Here is a 26,099-nt window from a genome sequence, read left to right as displayed (position 1 = left end):
ATTACACAAGATCACTTTCCTCCATGTATTTCTTCAGCACATCTCTGCAATGTTTCTCTATCTTTATATTAATATGTTTGTTTATATTAATATGTTTATGTACAGTCTATATCCTGTAGTGGTAGTAAAGAGAACGAACTTGTCTCCGACGATGCCGAGGTTAATAGTGGGGTAGCCATGCTCTTGGATTGTGGCCAACAGTGTAGATCGGTTACTGTCTCTGATCTTCCCTGGATGGAGATCATCTTCAGGGTTCAACAACTACACACACACACACACACGTAAATAGAGTGCACTTCACTGAAATTACTGTAAGTAATTTAAAAAAGGAAAATAGAGTGTATATTTATATATATTTACTCACTTCATTGCCAGTGGACATGACTGCTACAACAGGGAACTTATGCACCTCCACTTCTGTTACACCCACAGTGGCGAGGAGGCCGATTTCTGAAGGACCCATATGTGTTCCTTTTGCCAGAACGCACTCCCCACGCTTTATATCATGACCTATAGGCCTGCACTCAAAAAAAAAAAAAAATACAGTTAACAATAACAAACAACGAATAAAATTAATAAAATAAATTTAATTTAAACAAATATTGAAAAGTGTAACTAAAAATACGTGTTTATCCTTATTATTTAACCTTAACACAAATTCTGAGCAACCATGTAATGTTGATGTTGCCCACACACTCCATGTTTCCATGTAAATTCTTTGTAAATACCAATGTAGGCCACTAGTGGGTGCTGCTTCTGTGCACAGTGGAACATTTTGTGCAACTGTAATTTTTAATGTGTAAAATATAAAAGTAAGCACTATTTATATATATGTCCTGTATATATTTCCTTGGGTTAGGCAAGACTTCAAGTTAAAGAGATTATTAATTACTGACCTGATGTCCTGCCCTGGACGCACCTGCACCAGAATCCGGACCTCCAGTTCTTCTGTGCCCTAAAACACGGGACTCTGTTAGTGTACACATAAACCAGAGGGACAAAAGTACTGGGACACCTGCCCGTACACTGTTTCTACTGAAATAAAGCGTATTAAAGTAGTTTACACTCCTATCTCCTATAAAGAAGTAGGGATATCTAATAAATTATGAAGCATTGCTGCGAGAATTTGATTATATTCAGATTATTAAGGTATCCCTCAACTCCCCACCTCATCCCATCCAAAAGTACTGGACAAAGAGAACACAGTTTCACTGCTCCACAAATCAATACTGGAGGCTTCATAACCCTCCAGCCCAAACTAATGCCCTTGTTTGGATGGGATCAGTTTTGCATGGGGAGGTGGGTAAAGCACACATAATATGTTTAGTCCTGTCCTTAACATAAAATAAGTCGTAACAAGAACCTCAGTTTATATTAATCCTGTGTGACTCTCGTAATTAAATTACATTTGCTGCACTATTTATATATTTATAATAATTTGTAGTTTAAATAATAAAAAAAATTGGCCTGTGGCCCCCCTGCAGTTTCTCTGTGGCCTCCTGTGTAATGTTTTAGATCACATTACATATATTTTTATTTTCTGTTTTATCTGACAGAATGTCCTCTCTGGAACAGCTAATTTTATCAGCATAAAGGTGGAAAGGCAGCAGATATTTATTATTAGACCCTTATTGATACACAGATAAATATTATGAATATTAATATAAGTAGTTTATGATATTGTTTATTAGAGGTGGGGGCACAACATAAATCAAGGAGTCTCACCCATTTCAGTCACTTCTAAAAAGATGCAGACGTTCTGTAGAAAGAATTCTCCCTTGGTAAAAGTAATAAATATCTTAACAGAGCTTTATTCAGGGAAAAATGTGTGCAGCCAAGCCAAGTGCCAAAAACCCTTCTAAGAGCTTACATTCATTTAATGTTTTTTTTTTTTTTTTTTATCTTAATGTATCGTGTTTTACACCAATATCAGTATAGCCAAGAGAATGGCCCCTGTTTGGTAGTAGAGGGTTAGGTGATAATCTGAAAATGCAGATAAATAATGATTAAATTATTAAATATAGAGAGATGATCCCTTACGTCTTCAGACTCTCGCAGGAGCTCTGTATCCTCCACCTGCACCACAGCATCAGCTCCACACGGGATCGGAGCACCTGTCGTCACCCTCATCACCTGACCCGGCATCACTGTGTGAGTGGGCTACACACACACGCACACACACACACACACACACAGTTACTGCAACAATTATGCACATGCTGAAGCGTCTAAAAACATTGAGAGTTTGTCCTCTTTATTCTGTATGTTTATTTCCCTTCACACATACTGCACATACTGATTAGAACTCGACATAACCCCCTGGCTAAGCTAAACTAAGCTAAGCTAAGCTAAGATAAGATAAGCCAAACTAAACTAAGATAAGCTAACCCAAGATAGGCTTAACTAAACTAGGATAAACTGGGCTGAGCTAGGCTAAACTAAACTAAGCGAAGCTACGCTAAAGTAAACTGAGCCAAGATAAGATAAACTAAAATGAGCTAAGATAAGCAAAGGCAAACTAAACTGAGCTAAACTAAGCTAAATGTACTGATCTAAGCTAAACTAAGATAAAGATAAACGGAGCTAAGCTAGGCTAAACTAAGATAAACTGAGCTGAAGTCAACTAAACTAAGCTAAGCTAAACTAAGATAAACTGAGCTAAGATAAGCCAAACTAAACTAAAATCAACTGAGCTAAGACAAGCCAAACTAAACTAAGATAAACTGAGCTAAAATAAGCCAAACTAAACTAAACTAAGATAAATTAAGCTAAGATAAGCCACACTAAACTAAAATAGGCTAAACTAAACTGAGCTAAGCTAAACTAAGCTAAACTTAGCTTAGTTTAGCTTAGCTCAGTTTAGTTCACCTTAACCTTGTTTATCTTAATTTAGTTTAGCTTATTTTAGCTTAGCAAAGCTTAGTTTAGAAAAAAATAAGCTAAATTAAGCTAAACTGAGCTAAGATCAGCTATGCTAAGCTAAGATAAGCTAAACTAAGATATACTAAGCTAAACCAAGCTAAGCTAGCTAAAATATGGTTAGTGTTAAGTAAATCTGTTGCTGTTTGATATCTACACACACAAGATATATACAATTGTAATATATCTATAAATTGTATCGACTGTAAGTACTACGGTTTTTCTTCTAAACCATAATGCTAATTTTAGCCATCTTTCACCATTGACCACTGAAATATGGAATACGTGGCTGAAAGCCCAGAATGACTGTTTGAAACAGTTTATGAATAGTTGCTTTTAATATGAACAGATATGACCTTTTCCAAAACCATAATTCTACATTAGTGCATGAGTGGACACGCAACCTTCAACCAACACAAAGCCACCTTCCTCAGCAGCAGTTAAAGGGTAAGTTCCTCCTACAGCTTTCAACACTCTCTTCAATACCTGAGAAAAGGGAGTTACTGGGGAGCGACTCCCGAATGATGGCCAGTGTCAGTGTCAGGAGGACATGCCCAGTATACAGAGAGATGGTGTCAGGAGTGATTAGGTAAAGTGTGAGTTTTACTCATTAAGGTTGTACTGTCCAAATATAATCACGTGAATAAAAATATATTCAGACCCAAAAATATAGGCATGAATGTTAATGTATGCACATGTAACGATCTCTCTCCCTCTATAACTTATTTTAAGAAAAAAGTTAAAAAATGTTTCTTTTAGATTTTTTTTACTTTTTGTTTCTTAGATTTTTTTTATTTGCTTTGTGTGTTTTTTTTTTTAGTTTTGTTCACCTACCTGTTTATTTACAGCACTTAAGGATGCATTTTATTGTATGAAAGATGCTATATAAATAGTGTTTTATCATTATTATTATTTCCAAAGATAGTTGTGCTCATTGAGCATGCTTTAATGTGTGCATGCAGTGTGTGTGTATATGTGTCTGCAGTGTGTGTCTGCGGTGTCTGCGGTGTGTGTGTCTGTGTGTGTGTGTGTGTGTGTGTGTGTGTGTGTGTGTGTCTGTAGGGCTCACCTGCTCCCCGGCCTGGGACTCCCCGATGATGAAGCGATCTCCTGGGCCGTCAGCAGCTGAGGGACAGAGCTCAGAATTAAAGCTGTGATTTTAAAGCAATGAGCTCACATAGCAAGAACATTCTGTAATTTTTTTTATTTAAAAAGATGAGAACAGGCACTGGGTTGCTGATTAGAGCTGAAATTAGTGATTATTTCGGTGGAAATTAGTAATCTATGATGATAAGTCAAGGTTGCCACTTCCATGTTCAGACATACAAGCATGAAAATGTTAATAGTAATGTTTAGGTAAACAGCAGTATAACATAAAATATACACTAACTTTACAGCACAAGAGCCCGTATGGAAAGCTACACAATATAAAATATAACAAAAAAGATCAACCAAAATAATAATATAAAAAATATGGAAGTGCATAAAGGCACTGTTCAAATCCAGTCTTTTTTTCCAATTGTGTTTTTACAATAAACATTAGAGCTAGGTAAAGTGAGGCAGAATGAGGTAGAGCGAGGCAGAGTGAGGTAGAATGAGGCAGACTTAGGTAGAGTGAAAGTTCAGCAAGGCAGAGTAATGGTAGAATGAGATAGAGTGGGGTAGAGTTAGGAAGAAAGAGGATTAGGTAAGGTAGAGAGAGTGACAGACTGTTTTTAAGAACTGGATAAATGTCTAACCTCGAACAGCGTATCCATCTTTAACTGAGGCAGGAAAAGGAGGCAGGTTGTCTTTGGCGTAAACGTCCTGAGCCAGAACTCGACCCATTCCATCTGACAAAACACAACAATTCAGCCCAAACATTAATGCTCAGATGTAACCACAAACAGCACAGAAAACAGAAAACAGCACATGTTATTACTATAGTCTTGAGAAAAAAAAACACAAAAACCAACCCCAATGAAAACCTTGACCATTTTAAACATATGCAAACACATTCCAATGTTATATATATATATACTGTATATCAATACTGAGAGATAGAGCTTATATAACTAAACAAATAAAACTGAAATGTTATTAACCCTCTACAGCACTGTGTTGCCCTCAGGCAACAAAGCATTTTCTGATTAATAACTCTGTCCCTTAATTCTTTAATATGTAAATAGGTGTATGAAAAGGCTTGATTTAAGGCATATTTTCTCTGTTTTGTTTTCATTTACTTCCTTAAAAAGGTATTTTTCATTTGTTGCTTCTCGGAATATAAGGTGAAGCAGCGATTGACAATTTTTGTGATTAATATAATCAGGAAGGAGCTCTTAAAAAAGTGGGCTAATATCTATTCTCAACTAATACAAATAACATGCTATAGAGGGTTAAAAAATGTAACAATGTTCTTATGAGAAAAAAACAAGGACACGCCCCCCATGTTTATTACTATTTAAACTGAGAACATCAGCTGTAGATGATTAGAGCATGCTTGGAGAGGATGTGGGCGGAGTCTGTCTTATTTAAATCATTTAGTGGTTTGGTTTAACCTCGATCGGTAAAGTGATTGATCACCATGACCAGATCCAGAGAGCAGGGCTTCAGAGTAACCTTTTTTACAACCATCCCAGAACCATCCCAAAGCTTTTGGTCAGCCGTCCCAAATTGAAAACCTTCCATTCCAAATGTATTTATTACTGTTGCATTTATCCCTAAACCGACTGTTTACCAAGCAACAGGAAAAAAATAGTCATGCAACTCTGGAAAAAAATTAAGAGACCACTTCAGTTTCTGAATAAGTTTCTCTGATTTTGCTATTTATAGGTATATGTTTGAGTAAAATGAACATTGTTGTTTTATTCTATAAACTACAGACAATATTTCTTCCAAATTCCAAATAAAAAATATTGTCGTTAGTGCATTTATTTGCAGAAATTGAGAAATGGATGAAATAACATGTTCTCCTCCACCAGTCCTACACACAGCCCTTGGATAACTTTATGCCACTCCTGGTGCAAAAATTCAAGCAGTTCAGCTTGGTTTGATGAATTTCAAACAGAAGGTCTCCTCAAAAACAGCTTTTAACCTCCAACTCTCTGATCTGGATTTTAAAACAGATGATTCTAGTATGGGGTTTAAAAAGATCCCAGAACTATTAGTAATGAGATGTTCCACTGTCCGGTCAAACATTTACATGTGGAACAGATCACCAACAACAACAGTTCAGTGTCAGATTCTTAATTTTCACATTGTGATTAGTAATAACTGTGGGGGTGTCCTATTGTTCTTCATAAGAAGAAAACTGTGTTTTTATTAATTACAACTAATATTTTTTAAAAGACATTTTTTTCAGTTCAGTATGTGTTTAATTATGTTACCTCCAGCTCTCAAGATTTAATGTCCAAATGCAATTAAACATAAAAATGTTTTCATGAAGTTCTTATTTTTTCCCCAAATGATATTGATACCTACCTCACTCTGCCTCACAGTATCTGTTTTTCTCTTTTGCGTTCTACCCTACTTTACCTCACTCGACCGTATCTGGCCTCACACTACAGACCCCAGTATTCCTGGAATCCCAATGTTCATGCCAAACATTTCAAAGCAACAACGTTCACACATTCCTCTGTAATAACTGTGTCTGCTGAAGCATAAAGCTCCTGCACCTGAGGCACACTACAGCAGAAGCTATGGAACATAGCAGAGAACGCATGCTAACACGTAACAATCTCAACAACGTTTTTAAGAACTGAGGGCTGCTAGAAAAATAAACTCAGGGTGAAAAAACAAAGCAGCAAATGAAGATCCATTATGATGATATGGGACTGTATTAGGGATGTATTAAAATAAAATTATGTCAAACTTTTAAAAAAGTTGCAGGTTTTCATTCATTTCGCCACGTAAATTTTTTTTTACAAAACTACAATTAAAAAAAAATAATTAAAACACTCAACATTCTAACACATGATATGAAGGACATTTATACTTTAAATCTGTTGAGTTTAGGCACTTTAAGATATGGAAACGGTGCACATTAAATAAAAGTTAATGACAGGTCACTGGACACTTGGACACTGGACAGTGTTTTTACACTTATTCAGAATCATTTCCGTTACTGAAAAGTTTGTGCAATTTGATATAATTCACGATAAACAATGTTACTGTCTGTTCTTCAAATTATTAAAATACAATAGCACAATAATGCATGATAAAGAGCAGTGAAAGCTTAAGTATTAAAAACATTCAGACATTGGAAATGGAAAGAAAACAGAAAACCAAATACTAAATAAATTAAACAGATAAAATAAAGCTAGTGCTCTTAAAGTTGGACACCAGAAAATTATTGAATTTGCGTCCACATGTTGTAATGTAATCTCATCCTCTCATCCCCAACTTATCCTCTCATCCCCAACTCATCCTCTCATCCCTAACTCATCCCCAACTCATCCTCTTATTCCCAACATTTCCCCAATTCATCCATATCTTATCCCCAACTCATCCCTATCTTATCCCCAACTCCCCACCTCATCCCCAACTTATTCTCAACTCACCCTTTCATCCCCAACTTATCCCCAACTGATCCTCTCATCCCTAAAATAATCCCCAACTCATCCTCTTATCCCCAACTTATCCCCAACTGATCCTCTCATCCCCAACCCATCCTCTCATCCCCAACTGATCCTCTCATCCCCAACCCATCCTCTCATCCCCAACTGATCCTCTCATCCCTAAAATCATCCCCAACCCATCCTCTCATCCCCAACTTATCCCCAACTGATCCTCTCATCCCTAAAATCATCCCCAACCCATCCTCTCATCCCCAACTTATCCCCAACTGATCCTCTCATCCCTAAAATCATCCCCAACCCATCCTCTCATCCCCAACTTATCCCCAACTGATCCTCTCATCCCTAAAATCATTCCCAACCCATCCTCTTATCCCCAAATTATCCCCAACTGATTATCTCATCCCCAACTTATCCCCAACTCATCCTCTCATCCCTAACTTATCCCATCCCCAACACATCTACAACCACCAAACCCACCCCCAACTACCAAACCTATGCCTAACTTACCACTTCATTTTCCAATCATCCCCTCAACACCAATTAGCAATTCATTCCCAAAAGCTCTTCACAACGTATATCCTCATTACCAACCCCCCCAACTCATCCCAAACTCCCCAACGCATCTCTAACTCATTCACACCTCATCCCATCCCCAACTCCCCAAATCATCACAAACTCCTAATTGTAGGATCTTTAAAAAAAAAAGAATAATGATTTTATTATAGCCTCTAAAAAATTAAGTATACAGAACATATTCTATGCTATTGTCTCAGAGAGTAATTAATTGAGTTAAAAGTTAAAGTAATGGGAAAAAAATAAGAGAAAGAGAGAAAGAGAGACACGACTCCAGAGTTAAAACCAACCAATGGAAAAACCTACACGACGAAATTAGCACACGATTTCCCTGCGGCAATACAACCAAGGGCGTAAAAGGCGTAGTACAGTAAGGGGAAGGTAATTGTCTTCATCAGAGAATAACATGAGGCCCATATATGAGGAGAAATAAAAACAGCTATTCATGCAGAAGCAACAGAAGTAGTGCATTGCTCTCTATCGCCTCCTGCTGTCCCGGAGGTGAAGTGAGGCTCAGCATGAATAAAAGCATCTCCATGGAGGCCCCGGGCCTTAACAAGCATCGGGATATAGATTCAGTCGAGGGCACTGACCTGTGTGATGCCAGGGGTTTCTCCTCTCTGGCTTTGCTCCGGTACCAGTATAGACAGGGACCTTCCTCCAGTCGGAGCCGGTCAGGCGCCAGACGCTTTTATGCACTGGAGGTGCCAGGTCGCCTGTGCCGGGGCCTGCCACACGCACGGCAAGCGTCACTAACACACGGCAACCGCACAATCCCCCACCACACAGACCTGAGATGGAGGCCCAGAATGCAGCCGTGCGTGGAGTGAACTGGCATGCAGAGGTGGCTGGGCTGAGTTAGTGATGGGTGTGGCAATTAAATAAGAAGTGCCGAAAAATAAAGAACATGGGCCATTCTTCAACAGCATGGAAAACACGCTCTACTGCACCAGCGAAGTATGAATGAAAGCCACAATACCTGAATTAACCTGGGACAGAACCTCACATTCCAACTTTGGAACTTTGGGATGCGATTGAATATGAGTTGATGCGTTTCGTCTTGCTGTCTTGATTGTGTTGATGACTGAGTAACCTCACTTATTTTACAGTGAGGCTAACTGGAATAGACCTGATACTTAAGTGAAAATAATTTCAGAAGAGATTTGACTTCTACAACATAAGAACACCAATCATTATACAGCCCAGTAACTAAGCCAAACAAAAACAAAAAAATAATTTTGAATGTTTCTCTGCAACACACCCAGTCTCATAATGAACATTCAATTACAGTGTAAGCTTATAAAAACAAAGCAGAAAAAGTTCTATGATAATATTTATTTGGGTTTTTATGATTTTTCAACAGCTAAATATCTGTGTTCTTCTATTTGTTTCATTTTTGACTTTTTAATGTTTAGGTGAAAGAAGGATCAATCATTTTACAAAAAGGTTGTAATTCAAGGAGCGCAACGAGAGCAGCCTAAACGACCAATAATTTACATCAGGTGTTCTCTACCTGCGTAATCATGGCGCTAATTAAACACATTTCTCAGTAAAATATACAGAAAATAATGCCTGGTTTAAATCACACATCATGAAAATGATGGCACATACAGAGACGGCCCGCGAGTGAGCACATACACATCTTTTCACAAGGAATGAGCGCCCATTCCATCATCTTTTACACAGAACTCGATTTGTAAACTTAAATCCAGATCTTTAGATTCAGATGTTATCGAGAGTTTTTCTTTCATTCCCAAAATAATTTAAACCATAAAAAGGTGCCGCACAGCGAAAAGGTTTATCACCCTATATATGAGGTATGATTTATCAGTACTGATATAAATACCTCTATTACAAATATATGCTGCATATTACCAGGGTTTTTTAGCTGCGATACCACTGGGATTAAAAACTCATACTCCTCGGGCAATAAGGCAAAAACGTTAGACAGCCTTGTAAACCAGATATTAGTCTCTCTGCTTAACTACATTACAGCAACAGAAACAGAAACAAAACATCATCATGGTATGCATAACAAAAAACATGTAAAATGAATCCAAACGAATGACACTAAAAGAAAATCATGAAAAGGAACAAATGTAAAAAAGCAATAAACTAAAACACCTTTATGAAAACCTGGTGAATCTTTATTTTGTTTATTTAGAGTTTTAAAAAATTGAGAAAAGGCAACACACACATTAAATCAGTAAAACTCTGCTGAAAAAAACTACTGGATATAAAAAACTGACAATTAAATTAAAATGACTAAATTAGTTTAGACTTTTTAATAAATATACTTTTTTATAAAGTATATACCTTTTATATTCCTGAAACTAAACTAGCAGTCATTAAGTCTGGATAAAATAAAAAGCAAAATCAGAAATTTGAAAATTACTTATTATTAGGCATATACCAAAAATTTGGGAATTGAAATGATTCCTCAGATCTGCTACTCTAATCCTAAATTTACCTCAGATATGCTACTCTAATTCAAAATCTACCTCAGTTGCGCTATTCTAATCCTAAATTTACCTCAGCAGCTCTATTATAATCATACATTTATTTCATCTGCACTACTCTAATCCTACTCCAAGTACATTTGTAATTTTTTTTGCTTGGACACAAGGAAAAAAAATCACACTGTTCACATTTTACATGATAACATTTACCAGATGAATGATTATTTATACCCAATATTACTGATACACAGATTGCATTATTATTGCTACGTACATCAAAGAACAAACTTTTTTTTTTGTCGTGCAGCCCCACATGGAAGTGCTATTCTAAGCCTAAATTTAGATATATTTAGAAACACACCCCCACTCCAAATGTTTAACATTCCTGTTTTACTTTAGTGCAGTTAAACAGAGCCAGTGTGGGGCAGAATGGACGATGGCATGGAAATGGAGACACAGCTGTAGGGCTTTCACAATTACTGAAATTATTATCATTAAAAAGTAAAATATTGCAATATACACTTTATGTCCAAATATTATATAATATTAAAATTAATGCATTATGCAGCTACTTTAAGTTACGTCCATTGCTGAAACAGATGTGCAAATGCACACATGCTTGTCTAGGCCCTGTAGAGAAGTACAGCCAAAACCTTTTGCACTAAGTTGAGGTATGAGGGTAGCGTTGTAAACATCATTCAACATCCTGACCTTACTAACTCTTGCTATTTTTGCTGAATGCTATTAAATTTCTTACAACAATGTTTTACTGGAGAGTACAATAATCTACTCCAACCAAGCAGGACAAACACTTTTTTAATACGTTTTATTCCATCTAGAGTATATATGCATTTTGTACGAAATCTATTCTCATTCTAATCACTTTTCAAATTTTGGAATTTCTGACACAGAGACTTAATCAATTGCTTTTTTTTAAATATACAGCAGATTCTTAGATATGAAGATAACTTATAGTGACAGCTCTACATAGGTGGTTCCTCGTGTATTGTTGTATGGTGTAAATGGTGTGTATTATCGTCTATGTGCGAGTGTGTGTGTTTTACCTCTATAGTTGATGATCTCAGTTCCCAGGACCGAGGTCATCTCCAGCACAGTGATGAAGGCTTTGTCCATAGAGGTGAGGGGAAAGGGGGACATCCTGTGTCTCCGAGCCACTTTAGTGATGTCCACTGCACTATGACCTGAGATGCACACACACATACACACACGTTATACACATGCACGCTCACACAGATCCCTTACACCCTGATCACCACCTGTTCCAGCGGCTTCTCTCGCCCGGCGTTTTAAACAATTTAAGGTAAAGTAGAGAGAGAGAGAGAGAGAGAGAGAGTGAAAGAGAGAGAGTGAAAGAGAGAAAGACAGAGCGAGCCCTTGAGAGACCAGCAAACATATAGATACTCACTTGCTCTCAGGATGTTCTCTTTGCTGCCACACCGCGACTGCACCTACAGACAGAGAAAGAGAGAGAGGGATGAGGGAGAGAGAAAGAAAGACGAGAACAGAGACAGAGGAGAGGAAAAAGAGACGGAGTGAGAGCCCAAACGAAATCCTTCATCCAGGACAGTAGCATTCCACTGACTGGCTTCAGGACGGTCATCTAAACATCCACACACAGCAACCAAAAGAAAACCAGCTCAAAACACACGATTCCAGTCCTACCACCATTATTATCATTATCACCATGCTGCCACTGTACAGGGCGGATGCTGCTTTCGGAGATACATGCTGTTGCAGAACTAGGGCTGTCACGATTGATTATACTGTATAAATTATTATATCTACAGATCATTATGTTAATGCATCTTGCTCTACCTCACTTTGCCTTATTTTTTTCTTGACTACAAAGTCGTTGGGTATGAGCATTCACTATGAACCTCTACCTCACTCTAACTCTGCCTCATTTTTCCAAGCTACAAAGTAGTCAGTATGAGAGTCCACTATGGACCTCTACCTCACTTCATATGGAGATAACGATTATAAAGTCATTTATGATTTATCTTATAACACTACAGCCGAAGAAAAGTATAAAAAGTCTTCAGGTCATAAAGGCAACGCAACATCATTTCAACATTGATAACTTATATATGTTCTATCTTTTTTTTTTTTTTTCAAGCTGAGTGTAATTAATAATTGTAATTGTGACAGCCCTGTTAAAAATTATCTCAGAATCCAAGCTGAGAGTAATGGGACACTTATGGGAGAGTACTGAGCCAGAGTGTGTGCAGGTTAGAGGCTCTGTTAAAGCTCAATCGTTTTTATATTCCATGTTATTGGTCTTGATTGTGAGCGGTTTCCATATTGTTTATTAGCTGATCAATTATTCAGGTAATAATAATAATAACAGCAAAGTCAACTAAGCATTCAAACAGTAACAGACAAATCATTAAAATATAAAGGTCAAGTATATTGATATTGACATTATATATTGATATAATGATGCTCCCTTAGGCCAAGGGTCTACAGGAGGGCTGACTCCTCTCTAACTCTCTGAAAGACATTCGCACCTCTAGCGCGATTGGTTATGGATTTACGGATTAAGGAATCCATAATTCTTGAATAATTTGTTTGAGAAAATTATATTTGAGTTAAGCAGAAAGCTTTCAGTTTTACCTTTAGAACAGGAAAAAAACCGATGTCAATATAATCCACAACGTCGATTACTGAAATTGGTCCAAACTCCAAATTTCAGTTTTGATTAATCGTTAATTTTTTAATAATAACAACACTGCACTACACAAAGTGACTCTGACAGAATAGTTAACTAATTGAAACAATAATCATCAGAGTAGTTGATCACGAAACTAATCATTAGTTGCAGCCTAACTCTGTAATAATGAAACCCCGGCCTACAGGGAGCGACGTACAGGCAAGGGTCCTGAAACCTTCTCTACTCACAATCCAGAAACGACAGACTAGCACCAACACAACAACCACTCAACATCAACATCCAGCACTGAGAGAGAGAGAGAAAGAGAGAAGTGAGGAGAGGAATTCAAGAGAGAGAAAGAAAGAGAGCGAGAGAGAGAGAGAAAGAGGGAGCGATGAGGCACAGCTCACACAGAAGAAGCAAAGGGCGAGAGACGCTGAATCTAAATGGAATCAAAATCTTGAAATAAAGTCAAACTCAAAAAGAGGCAAAAAAGAAAAAAACACAAACAAACAACGGAACAAAACCCAACATCCACAAGAGGTTCTGACACCAACGTACGGCTAACGAAAAAAAAAAAAGAGTTAGAGCGGTTTCTACAGAGAGGAGAGCAAGTGACAGCAGCACGAGATAGATAGATAGATGGATAGATAGATAGATAGATAGATAGATAGATAGATAGATAGATAGATAGATAGATAGATAGATAGATAGATAGATAAATAGATGAAAAAAGGAAGAGAGAGATACAGAGAGAGAGAGAGTAAGCGAGGAGTTTGAGCCAGTTTGCGGATGGAAGCAGCTCCGTTTTTGTGAGGTTTTTGTAGTTTTGTTTGTTGGGTTTCTGGGTGGGGAATAGTTACTCGCGAGTCGTAGGTCCTATGGCTCCTGCGATCGGCCCTGAGCCCCTCCAGCCTAGAGTGGAGCTTCAGTAATGGACAGAAACAAAAAGGAGGGGAGTGTTTGTTTACAAGACACAGAGCAAAGAAGAGACTTGGAAAAAAAAAAGCAAAAAAGGTAAAAAAGCAAGAAGAAGTTCAATGCATTTAGACTCAGCACTCGCTAACTTCATACAGCACAAGCTCACCTAACCCTTTCACTTCCACTCAACTGTAGGGCTGCAACGATTAGTTCATACTGAACTGAAGATGTTAATTCTAAAAAAATTGTCGTTTAATGGGTAATGTGTAACATGACCTCACTCATCCAGTTTATGTTCAACTCAGTCTGTGTCTCCAAAAGTGCTCAAACATAACAGATTTTATATTTACTCACTAAATATCACAACATCTCACATTTAAACACCTCCTGCACCTTTAGCTTTTTCTATCTTTTTAAAGAAAGGGAGGACATGGCAGCAATAATCGGTGACTAACTGAAAAAACAAGAAATCAGATTAGCATATTTTTCCACACTGTAAGGCACACTTAAGATCCTTTCATTTTCCCAAAAATCGTCAGTGTGCCTTATAATCCAGTGCACTTTATGTATGAATTATACCAGCCAGGTTGTAAGAAGCAGTAATACCACTCCGCTGAAGTACAGCATTATAAACGAGTTTCAGTGAAGTTTTTCTCCAGTACCAAGCCTGGAGCAGCATTAGCATTAGCCGCTAACCACAGTGCTAGCTCTTTCATCATTCACAGATGAGTATATTAGACTGTAGTCTGAGTGCTTACAATGTTAAAACAAGCTACATGTGACGAGTTGCTAGCTGATAGCACCCTGGCTTACTGGAACACCCAGGGTTTCTCAGTGTAGCTCTGTTGGGTGGCATTTTGTAATGCTAAGCACTGCTAATGGCAGTTAGCGCTGCTGCTGCTGTGCTGCTAAAAGTATTCTAAGGAAATCTAAGCTTACTGTAAATAAACAGAAGCGCTTTACTCACCCAAACAAACCCTTTTTCAGGAGAGAAATCTGTGTAGATTAATATCCAGCACTTGTTTGACTTGAAAATGTTTTGTTTTTTTTAAGAATTACAGTTTTTATTTACTTAGGTGCCCCCAGCAGCGAGACCTGCTAAATTATAAGGGAAAAAATAGAGACACCCTTGTTCCCTATTATTATCTCTTAAATGTGGTTTATAATCTGGTATGTGTGTAAAAATAGACCAAAAAATAGATGTTCATTGATGGTGCGCCTTAATAATAATAATTTGTTGCAGCCCTACTTTATACAACACACAATTCACTAAGTATGAAAAAATAATCGTTTTTATTATTAGCCTAAACAAAAAATTTATATATACAGCTCTGGAACAAATTAAGAGATCACTTCAGTTTCTGAATCAGTTTCTCTGATTTTGCTACTTATAGGTATATATTTGAGTACAACAACATTTCACCCAAAATTTAGAATAAAAATATTGTAATTTAGAACATTGTTTGCAGAAAATGAGAAATATCTGAAATAATAAAAAAAGATGCAGAGCTCAGATAATAATGCAAAGAAATTATGCAAAAAAAATAATTAATGCAAAGAAAGCAAGTATATTCATAAAGTTTTAGGAGTTCAGAAATCAATATTTGGTGGAATAACCCTGTTTTTTAATCACAGTTTTATGCATCTTGGCATTTTCTCCTCCCCCAGTCTTATACACTGATTTTTGATAACTTTATGCCACTCCTGATGCAAAGAAAAAAGAAAATTCAAAGATTTAAGCAGATTGCTTGGTTTGATTGCTTGTGATCATCCATCTTCCTCTTGATTATATTCCAGAGGTTTTCAATTTGGTAAATTCAAAGAAACTTGTCACTTTAATGTGGTATCTTATTCATTTCCAGAGCTGTATTTATAAAGTTTTATTTTTATTGTTAATTTATTGCTTTTTATGCTGAGGGAGTTAAAGGGTTAATGAGAGACAGAGCTGAGGCCGCAACAGAAAAAGGGGTGGGTCCGGTTCAGGACAGGAAACGAGTTGGAGGTGTGGTCATGTGCTGAGGTACTGGTGGTGCCAGCAAAGAAACATACGAACAAGCAAAAGAAGGTAGAGCACAGGACCAGCAAGCAGGACTAAACAGCACACGGTGTACTGGTCCAGAACGTGATGCGTGTAATGTTCATACTTTGTTTTTATATGATGTTTGTACAATGTTCATGTGTGTGTCTGTATTTGTCTCTGAGGTGCCAGGGTACGATACGGCCGCCACAGCACAGGAGAACCACAGCTATCATGTTTTTTTCTTCACCAAAGAACGTTACATGGGCATGAAGGATAGAGGAAAAAGAATAGATGGATGGACAGATGGAATGGAAAGATGAATGATTGGATAGATGAATGAAAAATGGTACAACTTTCAAAGATAAAATAAGAAAATAAGAAGTAAAGGTTAATTCATAAATAGAATCGCCCATATCCAACACGCACCCACACTTCATTATAGAGCAGAACTGAGGAAAATGTAAGACTAAAATAGCCCTACTGAGGTAATTTTATGATTAGAATCACTCACACATAATCACTAATAATGACCAACGAATAAAGAAAAAACACAATGCAAATAATACAAATAATAGATCTGTCTACACTGCTATTCAAACTCCTTCAAACCAGAGAGGATGATGCTCCGAAGCTGTGCAGATCCATGCATACTTTCCTTCACCCACAGATACGTATTCATACGCACACACAGCCGCTCAGGGCCCGGCGGGTCAGTACGAGTGAAATGAAGATGGAGTGACTGGTGAAGACCAGTAAAGAATTCATTATTCACACGTGCTGGATGAAGTACCAGTCTGAGGTTCAGTTCGGACGCCAAAGATGTGTACTACTATCTACCAGCAGAACTGAAAATATTAATAATGAACATTGGTGTGTGTGTGTGTATACTGTGTGTGTACTTTGTGTGGGTGTACTGTGTGTGTGTGTGTGTGTGTGTGTGTGTTCTATATGCAGAAGTAGAGCTGTTTACCTGGTCCAAGGTAGAGTACCTTGACTTGAGCGTGACGACCTCATCCAAGTGCGCCCTGAACTCTCTCCGTGAAGCCTGGAGAAAGCCATAGGACAGTAACTCACTCCGTATACCCGCACCTATTCTCACACCCACACACCCGAAACTACACCTACATCCCCACCCGTACCTACACCCACATCCGCACCTACACCTGCTTAGAGCAGAACTACTGACTGGACTGTAGTATTACAGTAGCACTAAGGTAAATAGTAGAGATACATTTGTGATTAGAGTGATCAGAATCACCTGCGCTCAAACATCCATACCCAACAGACACACACAGCTGCACAGCATCACACACACACACACACACACACACACACACATAATAGATCTGCAAAGGCAGAGATGAAAAATGAGTGGGGAATCAGGCAGAAAGTAATGACTTCAGCAACTCCTGCAACAAATCTACTGAAATTGCTAGAAAACAGCTGATGGAACAACGGAGTAAACAGCACAAAAAAACACAACGCTGGCAATATTACATCGAATTCTACTATAGCCAGGGCTCTGATCACAGCATCAAAGCTAGCCTTGCTGCTTCTGCATGTTTGTGTGTGTGTGTGTGTGTGTGTGTGTGTGTGTATGTATATATACTGCTCTGGAAAAAAATAAGTTTTTTTGGATTTTACCAAACTGAAAACCACTGAAATATAATATAATCAAGAGGAAGATGGATGATCACAAGCCATCAAACCAAGCTGAACTGCTTGATTTTTTGCATCAGGAGTAGCATAAAGGTATTCAAAAGCAGTGTGTAAGACTGGTGGAGAAGAACATGCCAAGATGCATGAAAACTGTGAATAAAACCAGGATTATTCCACCAAATATTGAATTCTGAACTCCTAAAACTTTACGAATATGAACTTGTTTTCTTTGCATTATTTAAGGTCTGAAAGCTGTAAATCTTTTTATTTATTTCAGGCATTTCTCATTTTTGCAAATAATAAAATGTTCATTTTACTCATATACCTAACATATACCTATAAATAGTAAAATTAGAGAAACTGATTCAGAAACTAAAGTGGTCTCTTATTTTTTTCCAGAGCATATAAGTATATTTCTAGTACATGTACTTTGGTCATCTAAAGACTGATGATGTCAGGTAGACAAGGAGGTACCTATACATACTATATATACAGTAAAAAAAATATAATACTAGTTTGAGTGCCTTTAATTATATGTCAAGTTCCACAAAGGTTAAAGAACGCTGCACTGACCTGTGGGAAATGTGGGCGGGGTTAGGGTTGATTCATTTTAGCCAAAAGCTACCAAATCACTTTTAGTATTACTACCCACACCAAATTCAATGCAGGAGACCCTACCCACATGTCCCACAGGCCAGTGCAGTGCTCTTCAGCTTCCTCAAGACATGGCAGAAGTGATAGGACACAAAAATTTTGATTCTGTCCCATGACATATGGCACGTATCCATTTTTTTTGTTTACCTTTACTGTAATTAGCTGTAGTTGTACACAGAGGGATCAGTAATTCCGGATATATCTGCCTGCTTAAAAGCACAAACATAGAAATATAAAAATGACTGACAAAACCCACAGTGTCGGAGTGATGGGCATGTAAGCGTGTGCACAGATGCATTATGGGTAAGGCAGTGGTGGTGGGGATGAGATGGAGCATGCTGAAGCAGGAGATAATGAAAGCTGCCCCTATAATCTGATCCAAGACCAGCTTCACAGTCCTGCACATAAATATGCCAAATGGGAAGAGTGCACACAGCGAGGTAAACAAGTTGAAGTGCTCTAAAGTCTGACTCTACTTCTAAAGATTCATCCACACTTTTTTTTTCCTTCAAACTGTCGACACATCGTCACACTCTCTCTCTCTCACTCTCTCTCTACTACACTATTATTCCTGTCCCCTCATAATAATACAGATAAATACATTCATGATTATAATACGTTTTACAAGTTTTGACACTACTAATAAAAATATAATTTAATTTTGCCGATCTAATGCTGATATTTTTTAAAAAGAACACAGAAAAACTGAACTGCATTCAGCAGTATGATTAAAGAAAAAAATATATAGTAAATACAAGTAATACTGCTTTTATTGTTCTTAGTAAAGCTCCACAAACACGCTCATTGTTTCTGTTTCAACAAAATCCAGAAAGATGGAGAGAGATTACTATTAAATAAATACATTGTGTGAGAATAATTATCGCTTCTTGTATTTTTCGGTAACAATTTAGATAAAGGTATCAAACATTTTCAAACTAAACCCAGCTCTAAGCATGGCTCCTGTTCCTAGCTTTCTTTATCACTTCAGAACAATAGAAACTAATGCCCAGAAGCAGATTAAATGCCAAAGGTTCTAATGTTTACTGAGTAAATATGTTCTGTTTGGGCACTGTTGGTGATCTAGTTGAGTGTAAACTGAGTGTGTGTAGTGCGGTGCTGCTATAAATGTATGATTAGTCAATACTGTAATTTAGAGTTGACTGATCTTATAATAGGCATTGTTCATTAGGTCAAATAATCACTGCAACCCTAATAAGGAACTCGTCAGGATGGCTGGAAGAAAGATGATTCTAAAAAAAAAAAAAAAAAAAGGGTAAATGTGCAACTTCCACCTGCAGCGCTGGAGTACCTGTGTGACACAACAGGTGGATGAGCAGGAGGTGAGCCTCGCCTGGGGCAGGAACAGAGGGCAAGAGACACAGAGAGAAGGAGAGAGAGAGGGAAAAGAGAAGGGTTAACACAGGCTGGTGGAGGAATAGGGGGATAGATACACAAACAGCGGAAGACTACAGCTCACCACGAGTTCCACAGACACACTCAAACGCAAGAGTTCTGTTAGCGATACACTGCCCTCTACTGGCACTCAGAGGCTACGCTCAAACAGCAGGTAAAACTGGCCTAAATCTGATTTAAATATCTAACGCTACATTCACATTACAAGCCACATGGTTCAAATCCGATCTTAAGGGGTTCACATTCACAAATGTAAGTAACCTGTATCTGTGTGTAATGTAAACAAATCTGTCTCTAAAACGCCTCACATGTGCACATTGATCCATGTATAAACGTCGCCTTCTCCACCAACAACAAAAAAACATCATATTTGAGATACGACTCGTAGCTTTATAAAGGGAAATGGATGAGTTAGCATCTCATATGTGGAGCATCTTTTGCTGGAGTGGAGAGTAAACAGCTGGACCAAGAGATGTGCGGGTACGAGAGTGAAAGCACGTAGTGCATGTGTAAAAGATGCATGAATTCCAATTGGACCATTCACATTCACGTCGCATCTCCTTGGATCAGATGCGTATCCGATTTAGAACCACTTATGAAAGTGACTAAAAAAAAAAGCAGATTTGAGTCACTTCAGCCTGGTAATGTAAACTTAGTCTTTTACAACTCCAATTCCAGTCAAATTGGGTAATTCCAGTGAAGTTGCTGTGTAAAACTGAAATAAAAACAAAATATGATGGTTTTACAAAGACAAGATATTAATATTTAAACTGATAAACTGCAAATATTCAATTATTTCAAATTTGATGCTGCAACATGTTCTAAAGAAGTTTTGGACAGGGGAAACAAAAGACTGGGAAATCTGAGAAATGCTCAAAAAAACACCTGTTTGGAACATTCCACAGGTGAACAGGTTAATTGGAAACAGATGAGGGTCATGATTGGGTCCCTGAAAGATTTGGCGAGGTTAATCACTCTATAAACAACTACGTGAGCAAACAGTCCAAACGTTTAAGAACAATGAACGTTTCTCAACCTGCAACTGCATGGATTTTAGGGATTTCATCATCTACAGCCCATAATATCATCAAAAGATTCAGAGAATCTGGAGAAATCTTTGCAAAAAAGAAAACCAACACTGAACAAGCGTGACTTTCGACCCCTCAGACGACACTGCATTAAAACCCACATCATTCTGTAAAGGGTATTAATTAACACATGGGCTCAGGAACACTTCAGAAAACCATAGTCAGTGAACACAGTTCGTCCTCCATCTACATGTGCATGTTAAAACTCTGCCATGCAAAAAGCAAAAGCCAGATACCAACACCACCCAGAGATGTACAGTATTTACACCATCTGTTCCTGACTGACTGATGTTCATTACAGGGAGCTGCTCACAGTTCACTGCATTCAAGCTGAGCATGAACAGCAGAACACTGTAGATACTGTAGGCTGGCAGTGTCAGTGTGTGATGATGTAGCTGCACCACAGGCTTTACAGCAGGGGTGTCCAAACTACGGCCCACGGGCCATTTGTGGCCCGTTTTCTTTTTTGGAGTGGCCCGCGAGGTATTTTAGAAATAGAATGAAAGTTGGCCCGCTGTTAAGCAGGTTTAAAAACGGGGCAAAAGAGTCTAAAAGCAGAGAGGGTGCGCATTTCTAGCGTAGAACATCGGGCCAAAGAGTCTAAAAGCAGAGAGGGTGCGCATTTCTAGCGTAGAACATCGGGCCAAAGAGTCTAAAAGCGGAGAGTGTCATTTATAGGGCAGAAAAACGGGCCAAAGAGTCTAAAAGCGGAAAGAGTGCGCATTTCTAGGGCAGAAAAACGTGCCAAAGAGTCTAAAAGCAGATAGGGTGCACATTTCTAGCACAGAAAAACGGGCCAAAGAGTCTAAAAGCGGAGAGAGTGCACATTTCTAGCACAGAAAAACGGGCCAAAGAGTCTAAAAGTTGCCGTGATTAAGGAGTTTAATATTAAAAGACATCATGAAATTAAACATTAATTTGAAAAATCTTAGTTTATACAACACTGTCAAAGATAAAGATAGTAAGTCAAGTAAAACGGTGTGTAAATGAAATAATCAGGAAAAAAGTATTATTTAAAGTGGTATATTTCATAATTTGTTTTATTACAGAGTCTGTGGCCCGTGACTTCAAATATATTTCTCCTTCTGGCCCCCAACAAAAAAAGTTTGGACACCCCTGCTTTACACTGTTCATATCCATATTAAAATATCATATCATATCAACTGAAATTACGCTCAGATTTTGTGCAGTGAATATGTGAATATTGCTGCAGGTCAGTGGGAGGTGGAGCTGGGCTGTAGGGTGGTGTTAGATGGAGAATGGGTTAGTATGGGGTGGATGAGATTTTAAAGAAAAACTGAGAATTGTGGAACATTAGAAATGGATGCACAACACACACATACTGCATATAAAACAGAAGAACTGCCAGAAACAAGCCCACCTCCCCTCACAGGTTAGTCCCCTTTTTTTCATGTATATATTATATATTAAATTATTTTTTACAAATTTAAATCTGTTTTTCTTCCTAATTTGAAAGACTATTTAACCCCTATCACTAGCAATGCCGCGGACACTGGGAGGGTGAGGATGCGTAAATGTCTTTTCTAATACATGTGAAGTCTCCGCCTCTTTTCCAGCTGCTGAGGATGCAGCATCACTGGGTGGCCAGCATGCTCGGAGGAAAGCGCCAGGACCCCAGCTCCCCAGGACGGAATTTTTTAAAACATTTTTAGATAAAGTGCTAAGGAGCTGTTTTTTTCTTCTTCAGTTATCTCGCTCTATTTCTCCTCAACAATAGCTTCAGCTTTTACTGCCTCTTTCATCCGAATGTGTAACTAAAGCCCCCTCACGGGCACAGCCTGACCCACCACTCCGCCTGCCCTGCACTAGTGGTTGCACATGCCCCAGTAAGCATGAATACACACACGCAAAACACACACTAAAACACACACACACCTCCAGGGGTCTTCACAAGTTAGCCATCACTTCTTTTACACATAGTAGAACTCAGTCTAGCATTACTTACGTACACACACACACACACACACACACACACACACATGCACACACACACTATATTGCTCCTTTTAGATATTTTTATATTTTTTTGCTTTTTTATATACTGATGTATTTCTGTTTATAAAACAAATTATATCAGACCAACATAAGCTGTAAATGTAAAAAGCACTTTTTAATTGATGATTTTATTTGTTAAAGGAAAAAAAAATCCAAACCAATCTAGTCTTGTGTAAAAAAAAGTGTTTGACCCCTAAACATATAACTTAATTGTGCCACCCTTACTAATAAAAACATTCATTTAAAAACTGCATTTTTTATTACTTGGGTTGTCTTTGACTAATATTTAAATTAGTTTGAAGAGCTGAAACCTTTAACAGATAAACATGCAAATGAAATAAAACATCAGAAAACAAAGCTACACACACACACACACACACACACCTCTCACTCATCCCCTATTTATACAAATCAGGAAAAAAGACCACATTAGAATGATCAGTTTCTCCAGTTTCTTTGATTTTACTATTTTTCTGGTAAATGATTGAATGAAATTAATAATGGAATTTATTCTATAAACTACTGACAAATTTATCCCAAATTTATCCCAAAAAAGCTGCTCCCGTCCCTGCCACGAACCCCCTCAACCCACTCCCACAGCTCACACCGACCCTAATTAAATACAAACACACTAAACACACTAAAAATGCATGCTTGCTTACACACACACACACACACAAAATATAATAAAAACAATTACCAGGATGCTGATAATAATTAAGCTCCGCATTGGAAAAGAACAAGCAAGCGCTTACCATGCTTTATCCTGATCCACAGAGAACAGCTGTCTCACACAAACACACACTCACTCGGACTCATGAACAAGAGAGAGAGAGAGAGAGAGAGAGAGCGAGGAAGAGAGAGAGAGAGAGAGAAAGATAGAGGGGGGGTAGATACACATAACCAGATGACCATAACGCTATCGGCCAAATACGTCTCTGCTCTACATCATCACAGAAATCTGCTTAAACTGTCTAATCACAACTCTTTTTAAATAATTACAACTAATAACACTGTTATGGATATCTTATTCATGTATCTATTTTTATATCTATATATGATTTACTTTTATATGTAAGGTATGTTAATGTATATTTTTTATATTTATTGTTATTTTTTACTTTTTGTATATTAAAGTACTTTTAATAATTTGGCAAAAGTTGGTAATTGCAATTCATGCCAATAAAGCTATTCTAAATGGAAATTGACATTGAGACAGAGAGAGAGAGAGAAAGAGAGAGAAGAAGAGAGAGGAAGAGCGATAGAGAGAGAGAGAGAGAGATACGCACACTTTACTTAAGAGAGTGTGCCTAGGGTTTACACTCCTGCTGAAACAGAGGGATGGACTGCACTCATAATTACAGATCCAGTCTACTCTATCCACGTTTCGCCAAACGCTGTCTGTCTCTCAGACCTGTCTGTCTTACATCCCCTTATAAACACACTGCCAACACACTCAGGCACCCTGAGAATCATACCGACATCCAGCAGCCTGCACTCACTCAGCTCAGCAGCACAAGCAGCAGTTCATGATTAAAAAGAGTGATGATTCGATACACAAGAAATAAAACCATTAATTCACTGTTCCTAAATAGAATATTCAGACACCAGCTTTACAGTCACATGCAAACGTTTGGGGACCCCTGTGACTGTCACAGGGGTGACAAACTGACCTGACCGAAGTAAGCATTTTTCATGTTGACATCTTTAGAATTTTAAAACAAGCCCCAAGTCCACAGATTAGCCATCCTGCATAGTCTGTACAACACTCCCCTACAGTATGGTTTATGGTAATATAAGGACTGGCTATATTATTTTATGTATAAATGTATTATTTATATTCATTTTCTTCTTAGATCGATGCTCTGGATTTTCTGATATGCAAATGTATTTCCTGGATGTATATAGTTTTGTTATGGATGCTCAATAATTTTAGGCAATGTTAAAACTCTTAATAAGAAACTCTTTATGTTTTTATGTTTTTCTGAAATGCCTTTCTAAACAGAAAAATAAGACTGCTAGCATCGAGACTGTTAGCATTGAGACTGCTAGCATCGAGAGTGCTACCATTGATCAATTACTCCAACTTAGCTGAGACCAGTACCAAAAGCCAAATGATATGAAAGTGTGACGATGACACAGAATAAGCAGAGTTAAGTCAGAATGGAGGAGAATTTAAACAAAACAATTCCAAAAACTGTTAAAATAAAATAAGTCACAAAAAAAAGGAGAATGAGGAGTGAACACACTGTTCCTGCACTCCAGGATATTCCTCTTATATTGTTTAGACATAAATAGAAAACTTAAAAATAAAATAAAACCATCATTAACGTCACTAAATAATAACGTAATATAAAATGTGTAGTGGCAACACATTGAAAATTGTGGTGTAAAATTTTTTTATTTTACTTTTTTTCTTCTGTTTAGATCGCTAAATGAAACCTAATTACACTAGTAATTCCGTGAGGAAGCTGCCACCAAACTATGTACAATGTTTAACTTGCGTTAAATGTTAACAGCACTAATTAAACACAATTTAAGGCAATAAAGCTGGAACCTCCACCCGTCAGAAGAACCACAGATCTCCTGGCTCAGGGGGCACGACCACCGCTGTCTGTAATGGAATGAATTAGAGGCAGGTGTCGATGGAGCGAATGAGGTGGGGCGGGTGGTGTTTGATCTATGGAGAGCACAGTATATGTGCAGTGAGGCAGAGCTAAGCCTGGGGACAGGGTGGGAGGAGGAAGGTGGATGATGGGAAAGTTACTGGGTCTTACTTTGGGTGTTGGGCAGGAGGCGGTGGAGAGGCGGGACTGCTGAGCACGTGGAGACTCCGAGGGCGTGGTGCTGAGAGACGCCGTATCCCGGGGCAACACCTGAACGCCCCGCGAAATGATTGAGTCGGGTATCTATGAAAAAAGAGACAATGAGGTAAAAGTTACAAATACAGTACATATAATAGAGCTGCAACTCGACTACACTGTTGATTTTTGATTTTTTTTTACAATTAGTCGATTAGTCAGTGATTATTTCTGCCATGCCCTCCACCTCTGCTTCCTGTGGGCGTGGCTCCTATTCCTAGTTTTCTCCATCACTTCAAAACCATAGAAACAGCGACACTATGCCACTATGATCAGGAGAACAACGGTT

General features: G+C 38.0%; 1 protein-coding gene across 18 annotated transcripts in view; it reads right to left on the bottom strand.

Moving 5' to 3' along the window:
• The window catches only part of gphna (gephyrin a), a 56,329-nt gene that overhangs the window by 8,231 nt on the left and 21,999 nt on the right, over positions 1-26,099 (bottom strand). For 7 of the 18 annotated variants that reach the window (XM_022672798.2, XM_022672806.2, XM_022672799.2 and 4 more), the window contains 12 exons: positions 25,727-25,858; positions 19,742-19,783; positions 17,090-17,164; positions 14,042-14,104; positions 11,934-11,976; positions 11,572-11,709; positions 4,659-4,751; positions 3,989-4,044; positions 2,041-2,160; positions 897-955; positions 365-518; positions 140-261 (listed from right to left, as the gene is read on the bottom strand). In XM_022672798.2, the coding sequence (XP_022528519.1) occupies positions 140-261; positions 365-518; positions 897-955; positions 2,041-2,160; positions 3,989-4,044; positions 4,659-4,751; positions 11,572-11,709; positions 11,934-11,976; positions 14,042-14,104; positions 17,090-17,164; positions 19,742-19,783; positions 25,727-25,858 (1,097 nt within the window). The remainder of the gene's footprint in view (positions 1-139; positions 262-364; positions 519-896; positions 956-2,040; positions 2,161-3,988; positions 4,045-4,658; positions 4,752-11,571; positions 11,710-11,933; positions 11,977-14,041; positions 14,105-17,089; positions 17,165-19,741; positions 19,784-25,726; positions 25,859-26,099) is intronic. The other 11 variants (XM_022672811.2, XM_022672813.2, XM_049463908.1 and 8 more) reach the window with 5 other exon arrangements.

This window comes from Astyanax mexicanus, chromosome 14 (assembly GCF_023375975.1).
Source record: "Astyanax mexicanus isolate ESR-SI-001 chromosome 14, AstMex3_surface, whole genome shotgun sequence".
Lineage (NCBI taxonomy): Eukaryota > Metazoa > Chordata > Actinopteri > Characiformes > Acestrorhamphidae > Astyanax > Astyanax mexicanus.
The sequence above is the reverse complement of the archived record's forward strand: the minus strand, read 5'-3'. Positions and strand labels throughout refer to the sequence as shown.